Source organism: Temnothorax nylanderi, unplaced genomic scaffold, assembly GCF_030848795.1.
Source record: "Temnothorax nylanderi isolate EJ_2023f unplaced genomic scaffold, tnyl_v1.0 TNYL_tig0956_pilon, whole genome shotgun sequence".
Taxonomy (NCBI): Eukaryota; Metazoa; Arthropoda; class Insecta; order Hymenoptera; family Formicidae; genus Temnothorax; species Temnothorax nylanderi.
The window spans coordinates 1,088-26,806 of NW_027250018.1; the positions used below are offsets into that span (position 1 = coordinate 1,088).

The 25,719-nt window shown below is 47.5% G+C and overlaps 3 protein-coding genes and 1 pseudogene across 3 annotated transcripts; 3 read left to right on the plus strand and 1 right to left on the minus strand.

The window, feature by feature from the left end:
- Positions 1–4,285: 4,285 nt before the first annotated feature.
- On the minus strand, positions 4,286–5,104 carry LOC139786102 (uncharacterized). Its single transcript, XM_071725257.1, has one exon. It carries the CDS (start codon positions 5,102–5,104, stop codon positions 4,286–4,288), a length of 819 nt encoding a protein of 272 aa, XP_071581358.1.
- A 5,158-nt stretch (positions 5,105–10,262) lies between these two features.
- On the plus strand, positions 10,263–12,120 carry LOC139786108 (uncharacterized). The gene has a single exon (XM_071725262.1). The coding sequence runs from the start codon at positions 10,469–10,471 to the stop codon at positions 12,050–12,052; it is 1,584 nt and encodes a 527-aa protein (XP_071581363.1). The 5' UTR covers positions 10,263–10,468; the 3' UTR covers positions 12,053–12,120.
- A 589-nt stretch (positions 12,121–12,709) lies between these two features.
- LOC139786103 (uncharacterized) lies at positions 12,710–13,402 on the plus strand (annotated as a pseudogene).
- Positions 13,403–17,843: 4,441 nt separating this feature from the next.
- Positions 17,844–21,460, plus strand: LOC139786104 (uncharacterized). Its single transcript, XM_071725258.1, has 2 exons — positions 17,844–18,994; positions 19,084–21,460. Exons 1-2 carry the CDS (start codon positions 17,844–17,846, stop codon positions 21,458–21,460), a joined length of 3,528 nt encoding a protein of 1,175 aa, XP_071581359.1.
- Positions 21,461–25,719: the final 4,259 nt, after the last annotated feature.

Here is a 25,719-nt window from a genome sequence, read left to right on the forward strand (position 1 = left end):
TGTTCAACAGGCTCTTATGGCAAATCCTCACAAGCACAAGAGCAATTGCCACAGATTTGAACATGAACCATATTACCGTTCATAAAATTATTAAACATTCCCTGCGTTGGCATCCATTTAAACAGCATACAACTCAGAAACTCAAACCTGGTGATATGCCACGACGTTTAAATTTTTGTGATTGGCTCATTGAACATGTAAGTTACTTTAAAAATTTATTTTTAATTCTTTAGTAGTAACATACCAGACGTTGTTGCCGTTTACGAGCTTGTGTCGTCAATTCGTACTAAATTACTCAATTTATGCAGGTGGATTTGAATAATGTCAGAAACAATATATTTTTGAAAAACATTCTCTGGTCTGACGAAGCAACTTTTGGAAGTGACGGATGTATCAACAGGCACAATGAGCATCACTATGCAAAGCACAATCTTCATTGCATAAGAGAAATAAACATTCAGGGTAGATGGACTGTGAATGTGTGGCTCGGAATTATAGGAGATCATATTATCGGCCCAGAATTTGTTTAGGGCAATATGAATGCACAATACTACGCAAATTTTCTTCTCCATCGGCTTGATGAACTTCTCGAGGATGTGCCACTGGCTACAAGATTAGCAATGATGTTTCAACAGGATGAACATCCCGCCCACACTTCTGTTTTGGCGAGAAATATTTTAAATAAAAAATTTCCCAGGAAATGGATCGGACTTCGTGGTCATCAAGAGTGGCCACCACGCTCCCCGGATCTCATGCCTATGGATTTTTTCGCATGGGGCTTCTTAAGAAGTAAAGTATATCAAACTCTGCCGGAAAATGCGGAAACTCTGAAAAATAGAATTCGCAACGCGTGTGCAGAGATCACTCCTCTCATGCTCGAACGAGTGAGAGAAAATTTTATGCGCAGAATCGCTTTATGTTTAGAACAAAATGGTAGTTACGTAGAACATTTGTTGTAAGCATATTTAAGATAAAAAATAAATTTTGTTCAAATTTGTTCCTTAAATTGTATCTAGATTATGTTATCTGTATTAATTTCATTTATATTATTAAATTTTATAATTATACACTATGTCAGAGTTGTAAAAACTGATATCCCTTCTGCCACTTTTTACGCCGAACTTGCATTCTGATCTTATTCTGTAAGTCGAGTAAAGCTTGCTCCTGTCGGTAAACAGATAGGCAACACAACATACTGATGTATATGTTGCAGAAGCACCCTGTACATATATAATGATATAATAGTAAAATAAACAATAATAATTATAATCAATAATTTAAGTAGTTTTACATCATTTAATTACGTATCTTCGTGAAAAATGATCACAGAGTGATGTTTAAAAAAGGATTTTAAAGCTTAAACTCTCAGCTTTCGATTGCTTTTGGGCTCGTTCCTCTGCGAAGATCTTACTATAAACGGCACTAATTTAAAATAGACCTTGCAAAATTAAGATGAGATGGCGTAACCAATTTAAGTGGTTTTACGTCTTTAATTACGTCTCTTTGTGAAAAATCATCGTAGAGCAATGTTTAAAAAAGCATTTTAAAGAAGAAATGCTCACCTTTATGATACAGTCAATAAAATTTGCGAGAAAAAATTTTGTTTTCCCCGTACAGGCCATCAAAGTTGAAGTTTTTTTTTGCAATTTTGCAAAGTCTATTTTAAATTAGCGCCATTTGTAGTAAAATCTTCGCAGAGAAACGAGCCTAAAAGCAATCAAAAGCTGAAAATCTAAGCTTTAAAATGCTTTTTTAAACATTGATGTGCGATCATTTTTCACGCAGATATGTAATTAAATGGCGTAAAACCAATTTAACCGGTTTTACGTCATTTAATTACGTATCTTCGTGAAAAATGGTCGCAAAGCGATGTTTAAAAAAGCATTTTAAAGCTTAAACTCTCAGCTTTCGATTGCTTCTAGTCTCGTTCCTCTGCAAAGATTTTACTACAAATGGCGCTAATTTAAAATGGACCTATAGTACCCAGACTTTCACCCAGACTTTCCTTATAAAATCCAAACAATTCAATATTTTTTAAAACTCTTTATTTGTTATTCAAAGTATTCCCCTTCCGTATCTATACATTCTTGACAGCGACTCAATAGCGATTCAAATGAGTGGTACATGTCCTCGATCGGTACTGCCTTTAGTTGTCGCGTCGCTGCAGTTTTAATGGTATCTACGTCCTCGAAAAAACATCCCTTAAGTACTAATTTCAGTTTCGGGAACAGAAAGAAGTCACACGGTGCCAAATCCGACAAATACGGCGGGTGGTCAAGCACGCAGATCTGATTTTTCGCTAGAAATTGGCGTACAATGATGGCATTATGAGATGGTGCGTTGTCGTGCAACAAGCACCAACTGCACAGACCTTCCTTTTGCCCAAATCCTCCGTAATAATTTGGCGGACTGTCTCTCGGTTGATGTGCAAATCCTCAGAAATCATCCTGACACTTGCATTTTCATCGTCGGCTAGGTAATCGCCAACTTTTTTGATTGTATCGGCGTTGCGAGTAGTTCGAGGCTTCGGCTCTCGTTCATTGTCTTCAAGTGATTCGCGACCTTCGCGAAAACGCTTATGCCAATCGAAAACTGTTGCTCGGGATAAACACTCATCGCCGTAGACTTTTTTCATCGATTCGAATGTTTTTGTGGCATTTACGCCTGATTTAGCATGGAATTTTATGACACTGCGTTGTTCCATTATAATTTTCCGACACAACTCTTTTTTGGGCTGTCACGTGAAATGTCATAACTCAGTCATCTTACATGGCACAGCGTTCAAACTTCGCTTGATGTATAGAAGACATTCCCACCTTTCTAACGATATATAGTTCCGACAGATAGCGCCACGCTTTTAGGCGGGAGATTTAAAGTCTGGGTGGAAAATTGTCACACTGTGTATGTGTGTGTATGTGTGTGTATGTGTGTGTATATATGTGTACATAATATAATATACTAATAATATAAGTAGTAAGTGGGTAGGTATGGGGCGTCTCAAAACAAACCCCCTCCACCGACCCCTCCGGCGCCAGGGGCGTGGCCAGACGGTCTGCCCACGTGACCTCGGAGCGCTCTGATTGGCTGCCGCCTGAGGGGTGGGGGTAACGAGGTAATTAAATGGAGCGATTTGATTGGATACCCCATACCTACCCAGCGTCTGATTGGCCCTCCCTCCTGAGGCGTCTGGCGGCTTTGAGGGGGTAGCACGTGGTGGAAGAGTAGGAGTCAAAAATGGCGGCTTCAAATGGAGCGTTTTTGATTGGATACCCCATACCTACCCAGCGTCTGATTGGCTCTCCCGCGCCTAGGGTGTCTAGTGTCTAGTGACTTTTTTGGGGCTGCACGTGGTAAAAGACTACGAAACAAAAATGTCGGATTTGAAATAGTAACTAAATGACGCGTTCTGATTGGATACCCCATACCTACCCAGCGTCTGATTGGCTCTCCCGCCTAAAGGGTCCAGCGTCTTTTTGGGCCTGCACGTGGTGGACGACGCTAAGTCACAAGGAAAAATAGCGGAAGTGTCGACCAGCGCCATTTTGGTGGGAGCACGTGGTAGACGACGCTAAGCTAAAATAAGGATATGATGCTAAAATGCCGAAAACGGAAAGTGGAATTTTTATGATTTCAGAGAATAGTTTTCATGATTTATGACCGTGTTCTTTTAGGACTTGGGTCTGGACAAAGAGTTTTCGAAACAATGAAATACGTGAAACTTATTTTCTGGAGAAAAGAGAGGGTAAAACGGAGAGGTTCGCTTTGTGGCGTGACAAAATTATTTCGTTTTAAATAAAAGTTTTTATTATTGAGCGCATTCGAAAAATATTTACGAGGTAGACTTCAACTAATTCTGAAAAATAAGAGAAAAGAAATTTGTTGCGGAGAACGTGAGGATTGGAAAATAGAAGAAAGTAGAAGTTATATATATGATTTATGACCGTGTTCTTTTAGGACTTGGGTCTGGACAAAGAGTTTTCGAAACAATGAAATACGTGAAACTTATTTTCTAGAGAAAGGAGAGGGTAAAACAGGAACGGACAGGTTCGCTTTGTAACGTGACCAAATTATTTCGTTTTAAATAAAAGTTTTTATTATTGAACGCATTCGAAAAATATTTACGAGGTAGACTTCAACTAATTCTGAAAAATAGGAGAAAAGGAATTTGTTGCGGAGAACGTGAGGATTGAAAAAATAGAAGAAAGTAGAAGTTACAAAAAATGTTTATTACAAATTCTTCTTCATGGGAAAAATACAAATTGTTCAAACAATAATTTTATAAAATTTACATTCCGCGATTCGACAAAATTATACGACGGATTTCGGTAAAGCGAAGCAAAATAAGTTCTAAAAATACTATATTAAAATACATATCGAGGAAAGTTAAATCGGTTATTTGCGTACGTACATTACGCTCGATGTCGTTGTAATTTCCTTCATCTATATAATTGTTAGGAAGATTTAACTCTATTTCTTTAATAAGATAACGTGCGCAATTGTTAACATTTTCAGCCACTGATTTTAATTGTGATAAATGTGCATCGATACATTTCGCAATATTTTTCAGTCCGATAAATGTAGGCTTCTGCATCACAATTGCCACTGCGAAAGTTTTTCGTTTCTTCGTCGGTGGACAATTTTCCTCGTCTGTTCGTTGATCCATCCCGGTGGAAGTACTCTCCTCGTTTTCCTTGTACGCCAGCAATATGGATCTTGCTCCGTAGGCCGAAGTAAAATTGACGGAGATATTGTTAATGGAGATAGAATTCGGCTTCAATTTGGTTTCTCCATTTAAATATTCGCTCACGAGTCCCATGTTCTCTTGAAACTGCTGCCACGATTTCTCGTCGAAATAAACGCCGTCCGCACAGTTGCCGGTTAATTTGACCAGCGGCACGAAAACCCCCTCGGATGTTGCTTGTAAACCCACGTGAATTCTCTTCGTATGGGAGCTGTTGAGTCCATATGTTGTCGATAGCAGCATATGTAATTGCTCGTTTCTTCCCTCGAAGTAGCGTCCCTTATCGGAAATCCCTTTATCAGGAATAACGCGTGTGAACATCCGCTTCTCAGAATTATTAGCGTCTTCTCTGTGACTAGCCATTGTTCTTATTTCTTCGTAATATCGACAGACACACACAAACACTAATTAAAAAGTCAGATGTGAGAGTTATACTTTTTCACTGGTGTACGACTTGTCGCTTCGAACGATGGGACTCGAATGATTTTGACTTCGTAACGTTAGTCAAAACGTTAACTTCGCTTGCGTCGTTTTAGAAAAATTAGTCGGCGCGCGCAGAAAAAAAATAGAAAACTCTAGATTTTTCTAGACTTTGTTAGTTTAAACTATAAATTCTGAAGTATAGGGAGCTAAGAAAATTTGTTAATAAAAAGATCGGCTAAAAATTTTATGCAAAAAGTGTAATAGTTAAAAAATTTTTAAATAAAAATATTTCTAAGAAATAAAGGAACAACAAAAATCTATCCAAGCTCTTCTTCTGCCGGAAGCAATAAATCAATAAATTTTCCGAGTTGTAGTAGTAATAAATCTTTCTATGTTGGTAATGTAACATTAGTAGAAAAATTCAATAGAGGAACTTTTGTAAGTTTTTAGAAAAAAAATGTTTTGTGTAAAATTTAACCGATCTCTTTTGTGTTGGAAACAATAAAACAATAAATTTTCCGGTTGTAGTAATAAATCCTTCTAGTTAATGGGACATATAACATTAGTAGAAAAATTCAATGGAGAATTCTTTGTAAGTTTTTAGATAAAAATGTGTTTTTGTGTAAACCGATTGTGTGTTTATCCGAACTCTTTTTGTGTTGGGAACAATAAATCAATAAATTTTCTGGGTTGTAGTAATAAATCCTACTAAATGTATGTTGGAACAAAGCATTACTATAGAAATTTCTAATAAAGAATTCTTTGTAAGCCCTTAGATAAAAAAATTTGTTTTCGAGAATGGAAGAGTAAAGGCATAGAAAAGCTTTCACCGAAAATTTTCACGCTTTCATCGGTAAGGGAGAGTGGGTAGAGAGTGGGGAAAGCCTCAAATTTGTTAACCAATATCCTAGCTAGACAATTTTTGACTCACCTTTATTCTAGATGGTTTTGGAAATATTTCCAACTATAAATAGCCTGTAACACCATAGCTAAGAGTTAGTTCTTACTTGTCCGATCTTACTGGAGTCGTCTAGTACGCTCTTATATAGTCAGTCAGTCAAGTGTAGTGCTTCGAAAAAATGTCTCTCCGTGTAATTTTAGTGGAGTTTTTTAAAGTGAGTTGCAATTTAAGCAATCGCTTAAATGAGCAACGCGAGTTTGTAGAAGCAGTGTCAAACGACGAAGAGTCTAATTACAGACTATTCGGACGTTTCGTGGATGGGTGTAGCAATACCTTGTTATGTGTGATGAACAAACTGGGTTACTGTGGAAGAAATGAAGCATTGGTGAACATTATTTTAAATGAAATAGAAACGCGCATAGCTGTTGGCCACGTGGAAGAAGACGCAGGAAGAGGCCATATAGCAAGATTCCTGCGTCGTAACGGAGGAACAGGTAAGTGTTAGAAATAAAAATTGTACCTTAAAATTTTAATATAGCAGAGTTTATCATTAAAATTTAAATTAATTTAATAGTGGAGAACCGCATTGCCGTTGTCCAACCGGTCCGAGGAGGACAGAGACGTCGAGCGGAAGAGGACATTGCTGAGGAGGCAGTACCAGCACGTAAGTTGGAAATAATAAAATTAATTAATTATTAAAAATAACGATTATTATAAATATTAAATTTTATAGGAAGAGCTAGATTCGCGGCACCACCACCCGCAAACATCCCCGTCATCGATTTATCTTCTGGTAAGAGACTAATAATAACACGTAAAAGCTAACTCTTGCAATATTAGTATAATAAAAAATATAATTTATACTGTTTTAGATGATGATGATGAAGAAGAAGTAGAACAAGAAGAAGAGGAGGTGAGAATTGTGAGCTCACCCGATTCGGCCGTGTTTACGCCTCGTAAGTTTCAAAAAATAAGTTAAGATAAAAATTTAGCAGCGAATAAAAGAAATAACCGAAATGTTACATTTTACCAGGAAGGGAAGAATCGCAATTAGATGATGATGTTTTCACTCCGGGCATCGACGAGGTGATCGACCGAATATTAATGGAATCCGAGGAGGAAGAGGAGGAGGAGGAGGAGGAGGAAGAGGAGGAAGCACAAGAACAAGAACAAGAAGAAGTTCGAAACGCAGAAGAGCCGCAGCAAGATACGCAGGAGGTGATGGACGAGGTGGAGGAGGAGGAGGAGGAGGAGGAGGAGGAGGAGGAGGAGGAGGAGGAGAGTGAAAATAATATTAATAATATCGATGATGATATTAGCGATTCCGATGACGATAACGACGACGACGACGACGAGAGATACGCACCTAACGAATATGAAGGTAATAATATTTCTCTATTATATTATATTTTTATTTCCGTAATTTATTGATCTAATCACAAGTAATTATTTCTGATTAGATGTTTCTTACTCCCCGGTTCGACCTTTGTCTCCGGAAAATGAATAAGAGACAAAGATTTAAAAAGATTTAAAAAAGAAGAAGAACACCGACCTACGCTACTGATAAAAGCAACTAAAGGTGAGTTACCTTAGTATGCTCTATCGCGGTCGTAAAAAAATTTAACTCTTTAAACTCAATATAAATCACTATTATATGAGACTAAGTTTTTTAATTTTTTCAGTACAGTCGGGCGGAGGAGGTGCGGACCGTCCTACCGTTGCTGTTGCTCCGAACACTGACGATGATGATTCGCAAACGCAGAGTGCTAGTGGGGAGGAGGAGGGGGAAAATACTGCTGATGCTACCGACGCTGACGGATCTCAGTCGCAGAGAGTCGGACAGGCGGAGGAGGGGGAAAATATCCCCGTGGAGAGGGAACAAGAGGAACATCTGGTACAGACACGTCAGCAGGATCGCCAGGTCGGACAATTTAATTATATAGATTTAGTGGCAGAAAACGCGCGTCAATTTAGAAATTTCCGGATACTCGGTAGGGAGGCCAGTTTTCGAGTACGTCCGATACCCGTAGGCGAGGATACCGTGCGTTGGCTAGAAAACGCGTTCCGCGAGATTCACGCGTATGCGTTACGTATGTACGACTGGGCCGGGAGATTACGTCGGATTATCGTTTGAGTCGGCGGAACTAACGCACGGTCCGGCGGGGCTATCGTTTCGCCCGGTACGAGACTTAACTCCCGAGAATATATGGGATCTCGTGAGCTCGATCGCGCAAAGTAACGGGGGAATAGATATCGCGCAAAATTTCGACGTGCGCGTTTTCAACGTTGCGATGCCAGTGGGGCGTGGGGGTGCGATAAAGAGGTTAACGGCCATCACTAAGCGGTCAATTTTAGATCTCGGGAATAGCGATAATTTGTGTCTACCTCGTTCCCTCGTGTTGGCACGAATTTATCGCGAGCGCGGAAATCTACGTACGGGAGTGTTGCACGACAGGTGGAATACCGTAAGATGCCGGACTTCCGCGCTTCAGCGTGAATTAGCGTTGGAGCTGGTGAGGAACGCCGGTGTTACGATACCCGAAGACGGGTGCGGAATTCCGGAGATCGAGCGTTTTCAACATTTTCTCGCAAATGAAAATATAGCAATAATCGTATATAATTCCAACAACTTTGGTAGAGGCGAGAATCCTTTGTACGACGGCGCCGAATTACTCGCCTCGTTAGAACGCGAACCTACGTGTCGTTTAAATATTATGTATTACGAGCGTACGCACCATTACAACCCGATATTGAATTTGAATGCTGCCGCCGGTACTCAAAAAGAATTTTGCGTGTCGTGCAACACTGCGTATCGTAAAGACAGAGGACATCGCTGTTCGAAAAAATGTCCGCGTTGTTACACCACTCCCTCGTGCGAGAATCCCGAAGTAGAAATTGTCAGGTGCGCGGCGTGTAATCGTGCGTTTTTCGGAAATTCGTGTTTCGAACGTCATCTCGCGCAAAAATCTTACGACGGTAAATCGCTCGCGAGCGTCTGCAGTTCCGTGAAGATTTGCGATAATTGCGGGCGATTCGTCAAGAGAGGTTCGCGACACGAATGCGGCGTTTCGTATTGCAAGACGTGTTGTTCGTTGCAGTCCGCTAATAATTTATGTTTCATGCGGCTTCTTCACCGTAATGCCGAAGTAAACGAAGACCCGGGCGAGGGTACGAGTACTACGTTGGCACGGGGAGAGCGGGTAGCGCCTGCTAACGAAAATGTCGACACGGAAGCAACGAACAAACGTAGCAAAAAAGAACGCATCGCATTCGTGTTCTATGATTTCGAAACGCGTCAAGACGAGACGCTCGAGGGTACGGAGAACGTCAAAGTTCACGTACCGACTCTCTGCGTTGCGCAACAGATTTGCGAAACGTGTGCCGCGATAGACGACATGTCGGTGCAATGCCGTTGGTGCGGAGTGCGCGAGTTTGTATTTCGTCGCGATCCTGTACAAGAGTTCGTCAATTTTGTAACGCGAACGACGAAATGTTACAAAAAAATTATTTGCATCGCGCATAATGCGAAAGCGTTCGACGCGCAATTTATTCTAAAGTATTTAGTTGAAAATACAGAAATGACGGAACAGCCACAAGTAATTTTAAACGGAACGAAAATTGTCGTGATGACGGTCGGACATACAAAATTTATCGATAGTTTAAATTATATGCCGATGAAATTATCAGAATTACCTAAAGCTTTCGGGCTACAGGATACATCGGATAAAGGCATTTTTCCACATTTGTTTAACACCCGCGAAAATCAAGATTATATCGGTCCGATACCCGACACACGATATTTTTCTCCCGAGCATATGAAAGCGGAAGAACGCGAACGGTTTCTTTTGTGGCACGCGGAGATGACGCGTAACAACTTCATTTTTAATTTTCAAAGTGAAATTATTAAATATTGCCGTAACGACGTGGATATTCTTCGACGCGCGTGCATGGCTTACAGAAAAATTTTTTTGGAATGCGGAAACGTGTGTCCGTTCGTGGAATGCACGACTATCGCCTCTACGTGCATGAGAGTTTTTCGCAAAAACTTTCTGCGCAAGGAAGAGATAGGAGTCATTCCTGCGAGGGGATATAGATTCGTCGATAATCACTCGCGCAAAGCTCTACAGTGGTTAGTGTGGATGGAGCACGAGCTCGGACATCCCATAATTCACGCAGGGCGGGGGCGCGAGCATAAAATCGACGGCACGCGCGTTGACGGATATTACGAGACGCCGACTAATGACGACGACGACGACGACGACGAGACGCGACGTTACGTACTACAATTTCACGGTTGCTTTTGGCACGGATGTCCCACATGTTTTCAGGTAAATCGCGATAAAACGCCTTCGACCGCAAATCGCGAGGACACGATCGACGCGCGCTACGAACGAACACTCGCGATGACATGTCGTCTCCAAAGAAAGGGGTACCTTGTGACGGAGATGTGGGAGTGCGCTTTCGACCGTGAGTTGCGAGAAAATCAGGCGATGAGGGATTATCTAGAAAATCACTCATTATTGAAACACGCGCCTCTCGATCCTCGCGACGCGTTTTACGGAGGACGCACGGGAAACATCGCCACCCGTCGCGAAATTCGGGGTACGGAGAAAATACGTTACGTGGACGTATGCTCTCTGTACCCGTACGTATTGAAAACCGGTGCTTTTCCGATCGGTCACCCCGATATTTTTATCGGCGAAGAATGCCGAGCGTTAATCGGAACTGCGCCGAACTATAATTTTGATTCGCTCGAAGGTCTCATCCGATGTCGAGTAGTTCCACCGCGCGATCTTTTTCACCCGGTACTCCCATATCGCGTACGCGGAAAATTATTGTTCGCGTTATGTCGTAGTTGCTGCGAAACGTTCTCGCAGGCCGCGTGCACTCACGATAACCCCGCCGATCGTGAATTCGAGGGTACTTGGGTATCCGTCAAATTGCGCAAAGCCGTCGAGAAAGGTTATCTCGTGACAAAAGTGAGCGAAATATGGCAATATAAAGTTGCGCGATATGACCCCGGTACTCGGCAGGGCGGTTTGTTCGCCGAATATATAAATACGTTTTTAAAATTAAAACAAGAAGCTAGTGGGTGGCCGAGCGATTGTCATGATGACGAGGCGAAAGAACGATACCTACGGGAATACGCGGAAACCGAGGGTGTTGTTCTCGATAAGAACAATATCGTCCGGAATCCTGGCCTGCGCTCGGTCGCGAAACTCTGCTTAAATTCTTTCTGGGGAAAATTCGGCCAGCGTACCAATTTGCCTAAGACTGAGGTCGTGAAATCTTGTCAGCGTTTCATGACTTTGCTCACGAGTCCCGAGCACGAGATAATCGACATATTACCCGTCAACGACGAGGTGATATATGCTTCGTGGCGGCTACAAGATGAGGCCGTCGTGGCTTCCCCATTGACAAATGTCGTGATCGCGGCGTACACGACGGCACAAGCGCGCTTAAAACTATACGAATATTTAGAAGCATTAGATAGGCGCGTTTTATATTACGATACCGACTCTTGTATATATTTAAGTACAGGCGATCCGAACGAGTACGAACCGCGCACCGGTAACTTCCTCGGCGACATGACGGACGAGCTCGAGAGCTACGGCTGCGGCACCTATATCGAGAAGTTCGTGTCGGGCGGGCCAAAATTCTACGCTTATATTATTTGTACACCGGACGGACGTACTGTAGAGTCGTGTAAAGTAAAAGGTATTACTTTAAATTATAAGAATTCTTTAGCTGTAAATTTCAATAGTATTAAAAACTTAATAATACAAAGAGAGAGAGAGGGTAGAGGAGAGGAAGAGGGAGGAACGTCGTCGGCGGGGACGGCAATAAATCTGCGTTTTAGTGCAATTCGACGCACCGCGTTTCACGACATTATAACTCGCGAAGAAACGAAAACGTGTGCACCGGTATTGGTAAAACGTAGATTTATCAATAATCGTTATTCACTTCCGTACGGTTACGTGGAGTGAATAACTTTTTCTCCTTCTTCTTCTTTATTTTTAAGTTAGGCTAACACGTTTTCTGCCACATTAGGGTAAAAAAAGAAAAATGTTTTCGTATTATATTGTAAAGTTTTTTAATTTTGTAAAAATAGTTGTAAGTGTAAAAGGATTTTTGTACATATGTAACTAAAAATATAATGTAGCGATATGTAAATATATTCTGTGTGTGTGTGTGTGTGTTTAAATATAAAATTTCTTGAAATTTGTTGTCTGTCCTCAGAAAATCTCAAAAAAAATAAAATATTTTCACATTTAATGCGTAAATAGTTGCATCATATAATTTCATCCCCTCCCTTTCCCCGCGCTTATTTTTTCTCACAATTTTTATTCTCCGCCCGGAGCATCGCGTACAAGCTCGTCGATCGCGATGCTCTCGCTGCGGAATCGTAATAAGCTTGTAAGACATGGATAAGCTTATGAGCACCGCGGCGCGAGAATCAGCTGATCGACGGCCGCGGTGATGTTCGCTCGTGCGAGCGTTTGCGGGGGTACGCTGGTGCGCGCGTTCGCCGCCGCCGCCGCCGCCGCCGCCGTTGATTAGCTTATTTTCCCCTCCCACTCCTCTACTCTTCAAATTATTCTTTTTGAAGTCACGCGCGGAATTCGAGTCAATCATTTCGCAAAATGGACGTGCGCTGGAAACATCCCTGGACGTAGATCGTGTGTGGACCCACCGGTTGCGGGAAGACGATCTTCGTGAAAACCTTTCTCCGACAATTATCTCACATGTCCGACGTACGTTTCGAGAGAGTTTTGTTTTATTACGCGGAGTGGCAGGAGGCTTATCGTCAATTACAATACGACGCGCGCGAGGAAGCAGTGCCGAAGAGAAAAAATATAATTGAATTTCGCGAGGGATTGCCACGTCCGGAAGATTATTCAGCCGATCCGCTTTCCCCAAAATTGGTGATAATCGACGATCTTATGAGAGAATCGTCATCGAGCGACGCGATCGTGGATCTCTTTACCAAAGGCAGTCATCATAAGAATCTCAGCGTAATTCTCATCTCGCAAAATATTTTTCATCAGGGACGCGGGCAACGCGATATATCGCTCAATGCAAATTACATCGTAGTTTTCAAGAATCCTCGCGATCGTGCGCAAATTCGTCATTTAGCGCGTCAAGTCTTTCCCAATGATCCAAAGTTTCTAGAAGAGGCATACTACGACGCCACGTCGAGGCCGCACGGGTATCTACTACTCGATCTGAAACAATCAACTCCGGACGAATATCGTTTTCGAACGTGTATCTTTCCCGACGATACGGCACATTTCGTCTACGTACCGCGTAGATCATTTTCCAACGGTTACGTATAAAAGGCGCGCACTAGCGCTCGCGCTGGTCAGTCGTGTCAGTTTTCTCGCGATGGAAAAGAAGGAAAATAACGCGAAATCAGACAGAGCGACGAAAAACGCCAGACGTTCGATCGGAAAGAAAAATATCTGTCTTCTCGAGGCGTTGCTGTATTTGAACAAAAATCAACGCGCGACCTTCTTACGGACCGCAGACGATAAATTAATACGGAGTATCGGCGAATGCGTGTTCAACACGCTCAAAGGTAACGTGCCGCTCGAGCGACGTGAAAAAAATCGATTGAGCAAATACAAAGCGACACTGCGTCGCATCGCGTCAAAATGCTGTAATTTGAAGGATAAAAGAAAGCTGTTGGTACAACGAGGCGGATTCTTATCCTATATTATCGGACCTATATTAACCGCCTTACTGTCGCGGATTATCGGCGGCGGTAGAGATTAAAAGGGCGCGTTATGGAAAGGGCAAAGAAGATGGTTTTGATCACTACGGAAAATCTCGAAAGAATGCAGCATCAATTATCGCAACAAAACGCTCCCCCCGCTGCGTTTGCCGTCGTCGGTAGCGAACGAACGATGGAAAACAGCGAAAATTCGGAGAACACAAATATTACCGTGCGTACACCCGGGACACCTCTATCGCGACTCGATGAGGAGATGGGTCGCATTCTTAATTCACCCTTGCCACTCGACGTCGGGGAGAAATGGAAAAAATATAAAGAGGCACTTTGGCGATATCTTCACTTTGTTCGCGTAGCGCGAAAGCGAAATCGGGACGCGCGCAACGATGAAAAAGACGAAAATGTGGATAGCGATATTCGCGTGGTCCGTGACGACAACGACGACGACGGTGACTACGAAACGACGACAACGCGCGATCTCGAATCGACTTTACACTCTAACGGTATTATGGCGAAAAATGACGTCGCGGCAGCCGCCGCCGCCGCCACTGCCGTCGCGTCGAACGATCGTAATTTTGATATGTCGAAAAGCACTAAAAGAATACTGGATAGCGTGCCGAAAACTTATCGTCCGAATGCTCGTTTGCTGTTAAAGTATTTATTCGATAAAGCAGTTCCGAGTAGAATTAGCTGGAACGAAGATGGAGTCGTGACTATAGACGGCAGCGTTATAAAAGATTCGAATATCGACGACCTGATAAACGAGGCTATGCGCGAAAGAAAAACCGTGAAAGCAACGGGGAGACTTCAGTTCGCACGTTTACTTCGCGTCTTAAACGTCCCCGCGGTACTGGTGAGAAATAAGGTATTATTAACCGCTACTTCTTCGAATATCTCGACATTTCAACCTCCCAGGAGTTCCACACCGATAGAGACACCGAAAAGTAGTGTTGATTCGCAGCAGGCGAAGAAAAAACGCTTACTCGATTGGAGTAAACAGAAATGACGGAATTTGAAAAATTCTACTACGATCCGCGACATTACGCTGGCTATTCGGCAACGGATAATCTGACTCGCGCCGCTAAACCGAATTTCTCCCGTAACGAAGTCACGCGCTGGCTCGAAATGCAAGACGCTTACACGTTGCATCGTCCATCGCGCAGAAAATTTCCACGGTTGCATTACACCGTGACGAATATCGACGATCTGTGGGAGGCCGATTTGATCGAGCTCCGAAATCTCAAAAGTTACAACGACAGATATTCGTATCTTCTGGTGATTATAGACGTGCTTAGTAAATATGCCTGGGTAGAACCGCTACGAGACAAAACGAGTAATCACGTGACGACGGCTTTCCAGCGCGTGCTCTCGAAAAGTGACGGGCGCGTACCGGTATACCTACAAACGGACAAAGGTAAAGAATTTATCGGGCGTCCGTTGCAAAAGTTTCTGGAAGAAAACGACATTCGTTTTCGCGTAGCCCGTAATCCGGATATCAAAGCTGCCGTCGTCGAGCGCTTCAACAGAACGTTGAAGGAACGAATGTGGCGCTATTTTACGCATAAAAATACGCGGCGCTACATCGATGTTTTGCAGAATATCGTAAGCGCTTACAATCACACCCGTTATTCCTCCATTAGCTGTCGTTACGAGAGAAAACGCTCGTGTCGCGCGCGAAAATATAGTTCGACGATGGAGGAAGAGCGAAAAAATGAAACGTGCACGAAAAGCTAAATACAGCGTCGGAGACCTGGTTCGCGTCAGTAGAACAAAAGCTACCTTCGAGAAAGGATACGAGGCGAGGTGGAGTGAAGAGATATTTTGAATTCACCGCGTTCTCGAGTGGCGAAAACCACGCGTGTACGAATTGAGCGATTTAATGGATGAAGTCATAGACGGTATTTTTTACGAGCAGGAATTAGCTAGGGTAGAGAAAAACTTGCAGAAAGAAGAGTTTATCGTCGATCGCGTGATAAAGACCAGGGGGCACGGCGCTAATAAACAGGTGTTAGTTAGCTGGCGCGGTTATCCCAGCAAGTTCGACTCTTGGATCCCCGCTTCGAATTTAACTTCTCTTCTTCAAGATGAGGGACGACCAATTTCTCATGGTTTTTCCGAGCAATAGCAGCATGCGCTATTTCCCAGAAAATAGAACCTCGTCATTCAGTAGACCAATAACAGTACCCTCCACTGCCGGGTACAACCGAGGGGAAGCGGGGGGGGACGCGCGCACGCGGGGGGAACGCCATAAGAGATAGGCGAGGGGGACGAGGGGGGAGCATGGGGTGGGGATGGGCGAGGGGGGGTGAAGGGTGGACAGGTGCTAGGGGTAACAGGGGGGGTGAGGGGGACAGGTGTGCGGGGGAATTTCCCCTGTAACCGGACAAACATTCCCCTGGAACTGGACAAAGGTGTATCGCTGTCCAATCAGATCGCGGTACGAAGACTCGAGGCTGTCCAATCAGATGCGAGTATTCTGTGGGAACACCTGTCCCTAGGTGGGGTGATGGGGAAGTTTGCACCGCAGTGTTGCCACCGCAGTGTTGCCACCTTGCGGTAACCTGAAAGACGTAAATTCCCTAGGCGGGTGATGGGGAATTTCGCGCCGCAGGGTTGCCACCGGGGGTGGGGGGGATCGTCGTTCCCGGACGCTCCGAGAGGGCGCTCGGATCGGCGTTATCGACCGCGTTATCGGCCGCGAGCGGAAATCCGCCCCGATTCGCGCGTCATCGCGAATAATGTTATCATCGCGCGCGTTCGAACTCGTTCGAGGTCGCTCTTGTCAGTTCCTCCTTTTGTTTTTTTCGCAGGATGCGGCGAGCGGATGTCCCCTTCCCGGAAGGGTGTATCCTGTAGGTACATCCTCCGTTGAGATAACAGCGGATGTCCCCTTCCCGGAAGGGTGTATCCCGTAGATACAACGAGTATAAAATGAATTGGCGCGACGGCGTAAAGCGCATCGGAACGGGATAAACGTGGTATGAGCGACGAGTACGTAGAACTTTGCAAACCGGTGCGCGTGAAAATCGGGAAACCGATCGCGAAAATCAACGACCCGTTCGCGAGGAAGTGTTGCGGATCGGATTTGTGGAGAGTCAACATAACGAGATATCTGATCGATCGCGAAATCGGAATTCCCGATCGTCGATCGAACCGGAGGTCTCTTCAATACCAAATAGTTTGGAGAAGAGTGGCGGAGAATGGAATCTGTTACTATTGACTGAGACGAGTTAGCGGCGCTATTGCAGCATTATCTAGAGAGAGTGGTGCGTTTTAAAGCGCACCGGGACTGGGATAAGTTACTGTTGTTTTTCTCTAAAATGAGGTATGAGTGACGAGTACGCAGAACTTTGCAAACCGGTGTTCAATTCTAAAATCGGAAAACCGATCGTAAAAGTTAGCAAACCGTTCGGGAGGAATGGGGATCCGCGGCGCGTCGACGTAACGAGATATCTGATCCGTCGCGAAACCGGAATCGTCGATCACCGATCGCACCGTACGTATCTCTATAACGAGATACTTGTTGAAAGACTAGACATACGCGACGATGCCGGGGATGTAGTTGGTGTTAATTTCGATGTGTTAATGGAGCTAATGTAGCATTATATTAGTGATGCGTACTCGCGAATGTACGATCGCCGTTATCCCTCGTCCGAGGAATCGGACGGCGAACTGCGCTGTTACGAGTCCATGCCCAGGTTCTCGTCCGATTCGGACGACGAATCGGCGAGAGTCGACGCGTCGTTGCCGTCAAACGTATGCGCGTCGGTAGCGAAGGAGGACGCGCGATGGAATCTAGCGACTCATCATCTGCGAAGGGAGATCGGAGCGCGAACTGCGCGCGAGCGAGCGTGGATAGAGACGACAATGGCAAACTCCGTTAGGGCGAAGGATTATATGCGTTGCCTGCCGCTCGAGTATTATCTTTACTATCAGACGGTGGACGGAGGAGAGAAGATACGTAGGATTCACACCTACAGGTCTCGTCGTCTTTTCGATCGAGTGAAATTCAGTGTTCCCGAGGGTGAAAGGCCCTTCTGGATGGGATGTGGGAACAGTGCGACGAGTTGCTCGCCGCGGACGTCCGCGACGCGGACGGGTACCGCGCGTGGGGACGACGATGCGACGAGTGTCTCCGGCTCTTGCGGGAGAGTTGTCGAGTCAGACAATCTGGGGGGCGAGGAAACACTGGAGCCGTGAACGCTCTGGTGGCTCGAATAGCGCGATTGGAAGGTTCGAGGGAGGATCTGCGCCGACGATTCGAGCGCGTCGTAGGTGCCGGTTTGAACGGTGGGGACGGCGGTAGCAGCAGCGGCGGATTTTCGTGGGTCGAGATCGATACAGCGTTCCAAAGTCGCGTACTCACCGGCGCTGTGACGAACTCTACGTACATCGAACCAGCGCGATTTCTCGAGGATGCGAAGGGCACCGTGCTCGAAAAAGTGCAGGATAATTTGAACAGACACGTGTGTCTGAAGGTTAATGTCATATTCAATGGGGAATTCGTAGCGGACGTTAAGACCGATGTGAAGAGTATCGCTACGCGGAACGAACAGCTCCTCCAAGGGTCCGATCTGGGCGAGTGGTACGAAAAGCACGTGCGCGACGCGATTCTAGCGGCGTTGGACGAATTTCAGGAACGCGACAGCGGATGGGCGTTGTCGCGAATACTCAACCTAACGGTGAACGTGAACAAGTGTAATCCCATGCGCGTGGGATGTTGGATGAAGATACCTCTAGGTATAAGACTTAAACAGGCGGTGGTCAACGTGCTGTCGGAGAACGACACGTGTTTCGCGCGTGCGGTGGTCGCGGCTCTGTATCCCGCCAAGTGGCACGCGGAACGATGCGGCTCGTATCCCGATTACGCGACGGTGCTGAATCTCGACGGGATCAAGTTTCCCATAGATCTGAAACAGATCGGAAAGTTCGAACGTCAAAACGACGTATCGATCAACGTATTTACAACTCAGGAAGGAATCGAAAAAAAAGATAAGTTCGGACGGGGCGCCGACCACAACGCGATCGTGCCACTGCGGTTAACCGACGATAAGAGGGATAGACACGTAAATCTCCTGTATCTGCGCGATACGCTACGCGGCGTCAACAGGGGCCATTTCGCCTGGATAAAGAATCTGTCGCGATTGGTGAATTCACAATTGACCGTGAAACGGTGCGCGAAGCACGTTTACGATCGGTAAGTAAAAAAACCTGAGAAATAAGGAAACGACGCGGTGTTAATTTATGTACGCATAGTAATCGCACGCATGTTATTGTACTTCGCAGATGTCTACACTATTTCTATACGCGCGAAAAGTTGGCCGCTCACAGCGTCGACTGCGGCCGAATGAACGACTGCGCCATCGTTCTTCCGAACGAGGACGATAAGTGGCTGTCGTTCGACAATCACGACAGAAAGGAGCGACTCCCCTTCGTGGTGTACGCGGATCTGGAGTGTCTTCTCGAACAGCGGGAGAGGGAGAATGCCGAAGAAGGCGCGAGAACGAAAAGATACGCTTATCAGCGTCACGTAACGTTCAGCCTGGGCTACTATCTGTGCTGCACCTACGACGATACCGTGTCCACGTACAGATATCGTCGCGGCGACGACTGCGTTTCGTGGTTCGTGAACGAGCTTCGCGTTCTCGCACGTCACGCAAAGAATAAATTCTCCACCAATATATCGATGGTAGAACTTACGGAGGACGAGAAACTCGAATTTTGGCGCGCGACGCATTGTCACGTGTGTCGGAAAGCGTTCCAACCGGAGGACAAGCGCGTGCGAGATCACTGTCATCTAAACGGACGGTACAGAGGTCCGGCGCATTCTCGTTGCAATCTAAATTACAGAAACGTGTACGTGATTCCCGTGTTCTTCCACAATCTGTCGGGTTACGACGCGCACTTTATCATCGAGAAAATCGCGAACGATTTCGAGGGTGGGGTCGAACTCCTGCCGCTTACGAAGGAAAATTACATATCTTTCTCGAAGACCGTTAAGGAGACGCAAACGGACGGGATGTGGAATCGACTCGTGAAGCTTCGATTCGTAGACTCGTACAAATTTTTAGCCGCGAGTCTCGTAACCCTGGCGTCCTATCTGGACAAGGACAAGCTGAGAATAACGCGCTCGGAGAACGCGGAATTGAGCACGGAGGATCTCGATCTGCTCACTCGCAAGGGAGTATTTCCGTACGAGTACGTCGACAGCGAGGACAAACTGCGGGAGACCGAGCTTCCGCCGCGCGAGGTCTTTTACAGCTCCCTGACCGACGAAACCGCGAGCGAGAGCGATTACGAGCACGCGACGAGGGTCTGGCGACGTTTTCGCGTGCGGGATCTCGGCGAGTACAGCGATCTGTATCTCAAGACCGACGTGCTTCTTCTGGCGGATATCTTTGAAAATTTTCGGGACACGTGTTTAGCGAGTTATGGGCTGGATCCCGCGTATTATTATACATTGCCGGGGTACACGTGGGACGCCATGTTGAGGTACACCGGCGTGCGTTTCGAGCTGCTCACCGACATCGACATGGCGATGTTCGTGGAACGCGGAATACGCGGTGGCCTCAGTCAATGTTCGCTCAGGTACGCGCGAGCCAACAACAGGCACGTACCGACGTACGACTCGTCCCAGCCCACTACGTATCTCATGTATTACGACGTGAACAATCTGTACGGTTGGGCTATGGGCGAATCACTGCCGTACGCGAATTTCCAGTGGCTCGACGACCCCGAGAATTTCGACGTGACGACCGTGCCGACGGACAGCGAGGTCGGTTACATTCTGGAGGTGGATCTCGAGTATCCGCCGGAACTGCACGACGCCCACGCGGACCTGCCGCTGTGCCCGACGCGCGATAAACCGCCCGGTAAGCGGCAAGAGAAACTGCTCGCTACTCTCTACGACAAATCGCGCTACGTGACGCACTATCGAAACCTGCAGCAGTGTCTGCGACTCGGTTTGCGTCTGACGCGCGTTCGTCGAGTGCTGCGATTCGCCCAGTCACCGTGGCTTCGCGGCTACATCGAGCTGAACACGACGTTCAGGACGCGCGCGAGCAACGAGTTCGAACGGAACATGTACAAACTGATGAACAATGCCGTCTTCGGCAAAACGATGGAGAACGTGCGCGCTCACGTGGACGTGCGTCTCGTGACGCGATGGGACGGGAGATACGGCGCGGAGGCGTTGATCGCCAGGCCGAACTTTCGCGGCAGAAGCGTCTTCTCGGAGAATCTGGTCGCGATCGAGCTGCGGAAGCTCGAGGTAAAATTCAACAAGCCGGTCTACGTGGGTATGTGCATTCTCGAGATATCCAAGACGTGTCTCTACGAGTTTCACTACGACTACATGGCGCCGCTCTATCGCGACCGGTGTCGAATTTTGTACACTGATACCGATAGTCTGATCTATTCGCTGGAGTGCGAAGACGCGTACGAGCGTATGAGACGCGACATAGACAGGTTCGACACGAGCGATTACGCGGAGAATAACGCGCACGGTATGCCGCGCGTCAACAAGAAGGTGCCCGGTCTGATGAAGGACGAGAACAACGGCGCGATCATGACGGAGTTCGTGGGCCTCAGAGCGAAGATGTACACCTACAGGGTACTCGGACGCGACGACACCAAAAGAATAAAGGTGTTAAAAGAAACGTAGTCGCGAAGAAGATCACGTTCGAGGATTACGTGGCGTGCTTGCGGGACGCGCGCGAGCTGAGGACGCGCCAGTCGTGCATACGCTCGACGTTGCACGAGGTTCACACCGTGTCGGAGCAAAAACTAGCTCTCAGTCCGCACGACGATAAGCGATACGTGACGTTGGACAGCGAGGAAACGCTTCCGTGGGGACATTACGGAATACCGTTGTAAAATAAAAAACAATATCATACGCTTTCTGAAATTGTTTTATCGTAGAAAAATCAATAGCACGTAAGAAACAAACCAATGAATGTGTAAAATTTTTTATTAACAATAAAATACACGTTGCGCGTATTTACGAATGTCTAATTATTTCTGTTACAATACAGACGCCTTATCTATCCAGGAATTGTGCGAACTGTCCATCCCCAGCCTCTTCACGTACGCTCGATTGCCGCGCTTACGCAGGACTTTTTCCACGAGATAGACGTCGGGATTGGAGACGCGCAGCAACTCGTGTTCGTAGAATCCTCCGGCTATCGTTTCTCCGCGAACGTCTTTCAGCAGATACGTAACGGGATTGGTCCTTTGTACTTTGGCTACGCGAAATATCTCGGTGGTCCAATTGGGAGTGTAGCCCTTTTCGAAGATCGTTTTGAATTTGCTCACGCGCACCGGATCGTCGATTCGAAATCTCGCCGGCGCGGCGATCTTCGCGCGACTGTACACCGTGCGCAACAGTTTTTCGGCGACGGTGGGCGTCACGTCCGCCGGACGCATTCCGATCGTTCTGTGTCTGCGACGATTGTAATTCGACAAGAGGCGCGGCAGCGAGTCTATCCATCTGTACGATCCCTGGAGCGTGAAGAGCTTCCACATGTCGTTTTTCAACGTGCGATTGAATCTCTCCACCACCGACGCTTTCATCACCGAATACGTGGAGTAGTGATTCACCTTGCGCGCGTCGAAGATTTTGCGCGCGTCGGTGTTGTAGAATTCCTTTCCTTTGTCCGTTTGCAGATTCCTAGGGTGTCGCGCGTCCTCGCGAAAGATCTTTCCGAGAGCCGTCGCGACCTCCTTTCCGCTCTTAGTCTTGAGCGGGATCGCCCAGGCGTACTTGCTCAGCACATCGATGACCGTCAGAATGTAATTGTGACCCGCGTTTTCGCGCGAATAGGGACGCATCTCGACCACGTCGGCCTGCCACAGGTCGTCGTAACCGCGCACCACGACGCGGCGGCGAGGAAAGTTTTTTCGCACCGGCGCGTGCAATTCCTCCACGAGTCTCCGTTTTTCCACACTCATTGCTCAAGAAGGTTCAATATACTCAGAATTCTGGTGATCTGGATTTCGTGCTTATCCACGGTATTCCTCACAGTTACGAACTGGCTTCTAAATTCTCTTATCAGATCTCTGAAGTTCTTTCTGAGCTCCGCGATCGCTCCCTCGACGTAGCCCATGTTCGTTGCGTCGGTGCCGACCTCCGGCGCGGCCACGCGTCGTATCTTTCGCTCCGACGCGTCGTACGAATCTTCGCGCAAGAGAAGCGCGTCGTTTCGAAACGTCGCGATTTCGTCTCTCAAACCCTGGTTCGCGTTTGTCACGATGACGCCCGTGAACTCTCGATCGACGGTGTTCTTCTTCTCGATCTCTTCGATCACGGCGCTCCTGAACCGTTCGATCGCGTCCTCCACGTAACTCCTGTTTGTCGCGTCGGTGTCGAACTCCGGCGCGGCCACGCGTCGTATCTTGCGCTCCGACGCGTCGTAGGAATCCTCGTTCAAACGGAGCGCGTCGTTCTTCAGCGTCGCGATTCCGCCTCTCAATTCTTCCGTCGCGTCGTTCTTCTTGATCTCTTCGATCACGACGCTCTTGAGTCGCCCGATCGCGCCCTCTACGTAGCTCTTGTTCGTCGCGTCGGTGTCGACCTCCGGCGCGGCTACTCCTCGTATCTTGCGCTCCCTCGCGTGGTAAGAGCCCTGACTCAAGCGGAGCGCGTCGTTCCTCAGCGTCGCGTCGTTCTTCTTGATCTCTTCGATCACGACGCTCTTGAGCCGCCCGATCGCGCCCTCTACGTAGCTCTTGTTCGTCGCGTCGGTGCCGACCTCCGGCGCGGCTACCCGCCGTATCTTGCGATCCCGCGCGTCGTAAGAGTTTCGATTCGAGAGAAGCGCGTCGTTCCTCACCGCCGCTATTTCGCCTGTCAATTCTTCGGTCGCGCCTCTCTTCGAACGTCCGATCGCGTCCTCGACGTAGCTCTTGTTCGTCGCGTCGGTGTCGATCTCCGGCGCGGCTACCCGCCGTATCTTGCGCTCCCTCGCGTCGTAGGAACCCTCGCTCATAAAGAGCGCGTTGTTGCGCGTGTAGTTACGCAGGGATTCGATCGAGGAGCGTAATCGCACCGTGGACGCACCGTCGATTCCGTCACCGTTGCTCCGATTTGTCAGAGACATGCCGAATTTGTTCACGGACATCGCGCGCGCGCGGGGGAGGCGCTGGAGAGCGCGCGATACGTACTGCCGTCGCGATCGACGCGACCGATCAATTTACGACGAAACCGGCCTCGCGAAGTTCCTCGATTATCGACAGAATTTCGTTGTCGTGAGCGTTGTTGCCGGCCCGACGAGAAGCGTCTAGCAGTCGAAGTCGATCGACCAGCTCGTTGGGATCGTCCCAGTGAACGTAATCGATCGCGTTGTCGGTCAGTCGCATGGCCGACGGTAGTCCGGCGCCCTTCGTAGTCCCAACTGTGTGAGACGGGTGTACGAGCGGCGCTATTATTTTTGTGTACTTGTGTCCCCTGTTACCCTTGACAGGCATGCCGGCGCTGCGACCGCGTTTGTGAGCGCTGGTGGCGAAAAGTATACTCCTGTACGTTCGTTTGTCCTTCTCCGTGTAGACGCGAGCGTTGGGAATTCGCATGAAGATTAACTCGTACAGACCGCGCGTGCCCTTGTACCGTACACCGTCGATGATCACGGAGTCATCCGGGGCCACGTCAAATCGCTTGTTACCCAGCATCGTGCCGTGCTCGCCGAGATACACTCCGTAGACGTGGTCGATCTCCTTTTTACTGTCGCCGCTCAGAAGAGCGCCCACGTACTCCCGCCCTAACGGTCCTAGTTGGCTATTCAGAGCGTCGCGACCTTCCGCCGTGCTCAACGACTCCCTGACGGACGTCTCTAGCGCGGGGGGTGGAGTCGTAGTCTCCGAGACGATCTCGTGTTCTCTGGGTAAAAACCGGACCGAATCGGCGTGGATCGGCGTAGAGCTCGCGATACTCGTCGTCATCGCGGGAGCCGAACTCAACCGTGCTGGACGCGACTCTCCTTTTTTTCCCGCGGTCGTCGTTGTCCTTATTGGTGTGAATACGTCGTCGTCCTCCCCGTAATCGCGCTCCAGGTCGGCGCCTGCATCGTCGTCGTCATCACCGTAGTCACTATCCTTCTTCGCTCTCTTCGTCGTTTTCATCTTTCTCGCGAGCGTAAAGCTGCCGTCGTCGTCGTCGTCAATCTTGCCCGGTCCTTTACCCCTGCGGTCCGCGTCATCGGCGAGCCGTTTCAGAGGTTTGACGATGGGCTCGAACCTCTTTTCCAGAGCGATCTCGCTCTCCATTTTTCCGACCCTGAGAGCGGCGTACTTCCTGCGAATCGAGGCGCGCGTTTTGGCTATCTCTCGCGCGGTCCTCTCTTCCGCAATCGCGCTCATACTCGCGTCGTTCGGCGAAGCGCACTGATCGGCTCTACAGCACGGCGAAGTCGTGGAACCCCCGTCTGTACCGTCCGCCTCGCAACGCGCTGTCCTTGTCTATCACGGCGAAACCGTAGGTGCGTCGCCAACACTCGCGACAGAAGGCGCGAAACTCGTCGTACGACATGTCGATGTTCACGTGATCGTCGTACACGTGCCGCAGATTGGTGCCGTCCTGCCTGAACAGGATCAACAGATTTGCGTTATCGCGCACGAGATGTTTCGGTATTTTGGCGTACGTCTGACAGAGATAGAAGCAATCGATATTCGAGTGTCGACCCATAGAAAAATACTCCCTCATTCTGTCCTGCTTGTCGCAGGCCACGTCGTCGAAGACGAAGACCGAGTCGGGAAGCGCCTCGTCGGGCGGAACGACGTCGCGATTGTCGGAGAACGCGCGATAGCTGATCTCCTCCATAGGCTCGAACAATCGTTCGAGATATCGATACTTTGGTTGTTGCAGAGATTTCGAGTACACGTATACGTTCTCGAAACGAAGACCGTGCGCTTGTTCCAACAGACTCACCA

Excerpts from the sequence above, each read along its gene's own strand:
- LOC139786108 (XM_071725262.1), top strand. The coding sequence starts at position 10,469 with ATGACATGTCGTCTCCAAAGAAAGGGGTACCTTGTGACGGAGATGTGG.
- LOC139786102 (XM_071725257.1), bottom strand. The coding sequence starts at position 5,104 with ATGGCTAGTCACAGAGAAGACGCTAATAATTCTGAGAAGCGGATGTTC.
- LOC139786104 (XM_071725258.1), top strand. The coding sequence starts at position 17,844 with ATGTGGGAACAGTGCGACGAGTTGCTCGCCGCGGACGTCCGCGACGCG. Across the intron at positions 18,995-19,083 it reads GCGAAGCACGTTTACGATCG|ATGTCTACACTATTTCTATA; the intron begins GTAAGTAAAAAA and ends TGTACTTCGCAG.